Source organism: Acanthisitta chloris, unplaced genomic scaffold, assembly GCF_000695815.1.
Source record: "Acanthisitta chloris isolate BGI_N310 unplaced genomic scaffold, ASM69581v1 scaffold10223, whole genome shotgun sequence".
Taxonomy (NCBI): Eukaryota; Metazoa; Chordata; class Aves; order Passeriformes; family Acanthisittidae; genus Acanthisitta; species Acanthisitta chloris.
The window spans coordinates 1-6878 of record NW_008664292.1 but is presented as its reverse complement, the minus strand read 5'-3'; the positions used below and the strand labels follow the sequence as shown (position 1 = coordinate 6878).

At 41.4% G+C, this 6878-nt stretch overlaps 1 protein-coding gene across 1 annotated transcript; it reads right to left on the bottom strand.

Moving 5' to 3' along the window:
- Positions 1 to 4846: 4846 nt before the first annotated feature.
- On the bottom strand, positions 4847 to 6875 carry NR0B1 (nuclear receptor subfamily 0, group B, member 1; the record flags this gene model as incomplete). Its single annotated transcript, XM_009071294.1, has 2 exons — positions 4847 to 5370; positions 6788 to 6875. Coding segments are annotated over 2 exons (333 nt in total), but the record flags the coding sequence as incomplete, so codon positions are not given.
- Between the last annotated feature and the right edge of the window lie 3 nt (positions 6876 to 6878).

Below are 6878 nucleotides of genomic sequence, written 5' to 3'. Positions count from 1 at the left end.
GGAGGGAGGAAGAAGGAGGAAGGGGGGACATCTGGAGTGATGGCGTTTGTCTTCCCAAGGAACCGTTACGCGTGATGGGCCCTGCTCTCCTGGAGGTGGCTGAACACCTCCTGTCTTTGGGAAGCAGTGAATTAATTCCTTGTTTTGCTTTGCTTGTGTGCGCAGCTTTTGCTTTCTCTATTAAACTGTCTTTATCTCAACCCATGAGTTTTTGTAGCTTTTACCCTTTGATTCGCTCCGCCATCCTGTTGGTGGGGGAGGGAGTGAGAGCCTGCGTGGTTCTTGGCTGCTGCTGGGGTTAAACCACAACAAGTAGTGACAGAAAAATAGCCTGAATAGGGGTGTCTTAGTGACCCCACCACTGAAACTTTTACAGACAGGTTAGACATGCTCTTGTCAGGTATGACATGGCATAGAATTCATCCTTTCAGGACAGGAGGATGGATTAGATGATCACATGAAATCCCTTCCAGCCATATGACTATTTAGAAGAACGGAATATATAGCCAGTATAATTTATAACCTGTTTCAGGTTTACAGCTTCTCTTCATAACTTCTTCTTGTCACCTTTACTGTTCTGTAATAAAATAACTGATGGGAAAAGGGGTTCTTTGCTGAATTACCCTTCTATGGTTTATATGAAGGAAACATTGAGAACATAGCAACTCCAAGCATACTGGACTCTTTGGGAGCCAGGCAAAGCTAAGTAAGCAGTGCCTACTCCATGCTATCAGTAGTTGCTTTACATAAGCAAACACATAAAAAGAGTCCCAAGTAGCTGCTTTTTCAAACAGCTGCATTTAAGCAAGGTGAAATTCATCCTATGTGACAAAACAGTGAGCAATTATATACAATAAAAGAACAGGTTGGGTTTTTTTCTGAACCTGAAATTAGTGCAATTTTCTTGATATAAAATAAGTAAATGACATAAGTACACACAGAAGAAAATGTGTGTGTGTATCATGTATGCTTGTATAACATGTGTGGCTATTTAACTACACCTAGGCATGTAGTGGATATGTAAATAATGCTGGGCCAATTTAATTACAGACACAAGCAGTGAAATGACTACTGATTTATATCAACAACATGAATGATTTGTGGATTTGCATAGAGCTAACAATTTATAGCCCAGTGACCTCAGAGTGCTTGTTGATGTAAGGATATTTTTGTCAAAGTTCCTCTGCCAGTCTCTAGTTGTTTCAGCTATTGAATCTTGTGTACATTTCAGATTTAAAACATTAGACTTACGTAATTTAAAATAAATATTAGGAGTCCTAGGGCAGATCTCAAGTTGCACCTCAAAATTTCAAAATATCTTGATATAGTATTTGCTTACACTGTTCAGGGCATTTTTCAGTGAAAGAAAAAGAGATAACCAACTGGATTTCTTTATTTTATTTTATTTTATTTTATTTTATTTTATTTTATTTTATTTTATTTTATTTTATTTTTGCCATATATTGTAATGCCTAGGTGGTCCACTAGGGGAATAAGTTCTGTCTTTGAAAAGAGAAGAAAACGACCGACAGTATCGTAGATTTAAGTAAGTATATGAGGCCAATTCAAAACAAGAAAGTTTAAGTTGCAAAGTCACACCTTTGCAGGGAAAGTTACTGCTTATTAGGCATTAACAGCATTCACAGTTTACCCCCACCAGCATAATGCTGCAAAGTTTAAATTAAACTATTAGAAAGATTACCAAAACAAAGGTTATTTATTAAACTCAGAAAAGTAAGATTACAAATAAATGCTATGCTTTTCCTTATCTAAAAGAAACAGTCATAATCATGTAACTGAAAATGCAAGCTGGTTTCTAAATTATCCTTTCTCAGATCTCTTCACTGAAAAAGATATCGCGCAGCACTAACCTCTGCCACATGGTGCTGTGTGATTAGAAGCTGCTGTCTGTACTGCTGGTGCTGCAGTCCTGGCCACAAGCAATGGCCATCTATGCTAAGGTGGGTGGGAATAGCTCTTTGTACAGCACAGCTTCTAGCTGAGACAGTCACTGCGTGGGGTGCAGGATTAAATTGCTTTGGAAGGCAGCACTTAGTTAAAACATATCTAACATCCCGGAGAGCTGATAAAATAGGTGGTCCTGAAGAGATTCATGCCCAGAATAACAGGCATAGAGAGCAAACAGAGAAAATGCTAAAAAGTCCTCTTAAGTCATGTCAATATCTGCACCAAAAACTAGTCTTTACTGATACATTTAAGAGTGTGAGGACAAATGTTACGCTGCATCTGACAGCGCAGAGCTCACAGCTCAGTGCTGAGAAAAGGGTCTCAGCAGAGCTCACAGCACAGCACAGCACTGCTCTGCAGAAGACAAGGCTGGAGGCAGACTTAGCACTCCACAGGAGTCCCAGGTAGCTGACAGAGGTCTCACACACTACCTGAAGCTGCATGAGGGTCTTGACAACCCCCCTCCTTCTAGAAAAGGCTGCATTACCATAGAAGCATCCTTCTCCTATGCCCAGCCTTATCTTCTCCCCTGCCTCCCTGAAAAGGCAAGAAAGAATCTAGCTCAGTACTTCTACACAGTAGGAAAACATACTGTAGAGCACCGAGGGCCAAAGGTCTGGGTCAACTGAGTAGTTTTGCTTACTTCTGTGAGCACCATATGTTGGCAAAGGCTCGGCAGCTCACTCTTCACACCTGCACAGGTGCCATCTATGTCCCCTTCTTCAGCAGCAGCACCAGTGGAGGAGAGAACAGCCCACTTTCCCAGCAGGTTAGTGAGGATTCCTGTGTCCACCTCTGTGTCAGCTTCTGGGGTTGGTTCTTCCCTGCTCTGCATATTTTCTGAACTTGTGAATCCTCCCACAGAGAGTTCAGTCTCTGACTTGTTTTGTGAGTTACAATCTCTCTCCAATTGCTTCTACTCAGCTCTTGGCACACTGTCCTCACACTAAAATCAGACCCTTCCCCACTCCAGAACCACACCAGTCTCTTCTCTCCCATTCTTGCATTGTTTCCCCAAGCCTGCAGCTTGGTCCCTCCTACAAGTCTCTTTTTAATGTCTTGCTTTGTCATTCCTCTTCCTCTGACCTAGAAGAGACACTTTTTTTGCCAGTTCTCTGCAGAAGGCCTTGATAAATTTGTTTTCCCACTCAGATTTCCTACTTACTGTTTCCAGGCACTTCCATTAGAATAGACAGCAGCTAAATGACTAACATTGCTGGTCCAAGAGAAATATGGTAAGAGAATACAGTTCAAGGTGGATATGTTGTGCACACTTTTTATGACAACTTCAGAAAATTGAGAATACAGAATTTGTTCAGAGATCAAACCTGGAGATGTAAGTCGGTCCCCTCATGTCATGAAAACTTTTGTATTTAGTGGCACAATAGACCCAAATATTCTCAAGGTGACCGTTCACCTGAAAATGTTGGCCTGTCACCAAGGTTCAGCTATTACAGTTAATTGTTAGGAGTACTGCCAACAAGTCACGTCAGCCACTTAGCAGAAAAGACTGAACACTAGTGTGTGCATTAATTAATTCTCAGTGGCTGTTTGAAATCTGAGGCAGTCAGGTTTTTTCAGGATGGGGGTTATGTTTCTTGCTCTGTTTTGTTTGCTCAGTGACAGTGTCCTAGTCCATGAGGAGATTCATATTGCCACAGCAATACAAATCTCAGGGATAATACTTATGGATGAACTTGTCCCCCTAGGAATGTTTGGCTACCTCTCCAACCATTTCTACTTCCCGTAAGTTTTATCCAGGTAGATACAAGCCAAGAAAAGTCCTCATGCTCCTTACCTTAGTGTAGGAGCTGTGATTATCCTTTGCGCAAGGTGGCAGTAAAAGAAAGCTCTTCAAACCTGTTCTTCCCTCCCCTGCACACCTCCTATTAAGGAGAGTAACTGCTTCAACTTTATTAATTGCATTTTTAAAACCACCTATTTCTAGTGGTCAATATATGTATGAACAATACATAGTTACTGATATCTTTCACTTTGGTAACACCATCACACTTCACTCTCCTTTTTTTACCCAGGGGAAAGGCTAGAAAATTGCATGCAAAGAAAGGAAAGCCGCAAAACAAATCCCCTTAAATCTCTGATGCTTCATTTCTGAATTTATTTTTTAAATAGGATTCTTTTTCAATGAAAACTCAATTGCTTTAGAAGAAAGGATCAAGTCCAAGACAATAAAAAAAAATTACAAAAATAATTACAATGCTTAATTAAGCCATCTTCATGCTATCTGACAAATTGTGATAGAAGTACTAGTGGTACACTGTGTTTCAGCACAGTAATTTTGTTTTTCTATAGGAATAAGTAGTCTGAAGAATCTGAATTATAGAAATCGCAGCTAGCAGCTACCTAGATGAACAGCAAAGTGTGGAGTCAACCCCACTAGTTCTCCTGACCCTTATTAGCATTTGCTGTTTGGATATTTTTAGAGGTGTTTTTCTCTGCTTGTCATTTTGAGGAACAGTTATTTTGTTCTCCTGGAGCCCAACATGTGTTGAATGGAATGTTTTACCATAAATATTTGAGTTGACAAAGCTTCTTTAAGGTTTACTAAGCCTCAAAATATTCCTAACACATCTTTCCCCTATGGAAGAAAACCTTAGGTGAATATTTAACAATCTTCATAGAGTTAGACTCTGTTAAAGTCACTAGAGGTAGTTCATTGACAGTAAGCCTCTGATATAGTCAGTATTGAACTAGAAGCAGAATGGTTGCTATAGTATCTTGTTCTAATATTACTGAAATATGCCAAGCAAACGGTTTGTTCATCCCCCCTTTCTGATTGCCAACTATTCCTAAAATTTAAACCTAGACTGCTGCTTATCTTGAAAAAGTAGCCATCATTCACTTTCGAAGTACAATATAGTGTGTTCTTTATTCAGAGATGTGGTAAAAGAATAGCCAGTTAACTCTGGATATGAACATTCTCCCCAACCTTAAAGTTTGTCTTGATGACTGTAACCTTATTCCAAAACCACTGTTTTTAAGAAAAATTAATTTCAGAACTTGAAGAATCTTTTATTATGGAATACAAAAATACTATCTATGTAAAAACAATAAGTTAGTTTATTTACAGTACTTTACACTATTCTGCTCTAGGGCTTCCTTTGCACTGGACTAACTTCCATTATTTTACAAGCCTTTATAATTTTGCACAAAGCATTTCCAATAGCATGTCATCCATGTTCACCACTCCAATGATGGGCCTAAAGAATAATTCAGCAATCATATTAGCGTTAATAGATTGTAACAAGGATAGAACAACATTCAGCTTGGCAAATCTGGCTTCATCACCTCTGTGAGTGAGTCTGACATGTTCATTTAGAGCTGCTTGTGCTTCCCTCTGCAGTCCTTCAATGTACTGTGTGCACTGCAGTCCAGGTAGATCTGAAAAGAATAACAAATTATTTTGTTTACATACGTTTTGTTTATAAAAACCTTATTCTTACAGAACAACTACTAATAGGTCACAGATTGTAATTATCACTCAAGGAAAAAAGGAAAAAATTGCTAGAGGACTTATTGTATGCAGAATCAACATGCCAAATTTTATTGGGTAAATCAAAATCTTCTCATGTTGGTGTTCTGGACATTCAATACTCTTCTTCACTACACATGCTTGAAATAGGACATTTGTCAACATTCACTGAAGTGTTAAATTAGTTGATAAAAACTTTGATTGAAGAATGGTCTCCAAAACACCTTTACAGTGGAGAAGACAACAAAAATAACTTAAGTTGTTCACTTCTACAAAATTAAATTCACATTTAAGGCTCTTTTGATAACTGTTTCTGCTCCAGTTTACATGTGGCAAGACATACTGACTCCAGCATATGACAGAAAGTTTTCCAGTGAACCCTAGTAAGAATACTGAAAGATGGAGGGGGCAGAATTAAGGCTATAGGTGACCACAGAATCATTAAGGCTGGAAAAGACCTCCAAGACCAAGTCCAACCATTAACCTAACACTGCCATGACCACCACTAAACCATATCCATGAGCACCTCACCTACATATTTTTTAAACACTTTCAGGGCTGGTGATTCAACCACTTCCTTGGGCAGCCTGTTTCAATGCTTGACCACCCTTTCAGGGAAGAAATTTTTCCTAACAGAACAATGCTTCTATCTTTTTGAATTGGACCAACTTCAGAATTTGACTTGTCTAACATAAGGTTGGCCATTGCAACGTTTTCTTTCTTACCTGTACAGAAAGCAGAGCTACACGAGCAGAACGATAAATGCAAAGGAACACTATAGGAACCTAACCATCAACAGCAAACAGCTGGACAGAGCGCAGAAGGGCCCTGTGCCACTTTCACAGGCTGCTATAGTTGGAAACGCCGTATGCAGCCTGCCAGCTGAGTCCCCGACACGGTAATAGCTCCCTTGGTACAGCTGCAACTATGCAAGTCTCCACAAAGAGTGATGGCCAAAACCCTCACCGTAAGTGCTACACACAAAGCCAAAACAGCGCTTTGCTGCTGAAAGCCCTGAGCCTCCCCTTGCTGCCCGGGGCGCGCAGCCGCCGCCCTGGGGCGGCGTGGAGTGTCCCGAGCTCCCAAACGACCAGGGAGCTGCTGCCGACTCCGAACTTCCCCACAGCGACTCGCAGCAGCCTCGGGTTCGCTTTGTTCGTGGGAAGCATCCGTGGAAGGTGCCAGCCCTCGGCGCTCCGAGGAAGACAGAGGGATCACCTCGCCCTGCGTCCCCTTCCTCCACCACCTCCTCCCCCGAGGAACGGCCCCGGCTGTGCCCGCTCCGCTGGGCAGAGCCTCCTGGCCCGGCCCCGCGCGGCCACTCACCCGGGTTGAAGAGCACCGTGCCCTTGAGGTACGCGTACTCTTTGGTGCTGATGTCCAGGCTCCAGCACTTGGCCAGGAAGCCCTGGACAGC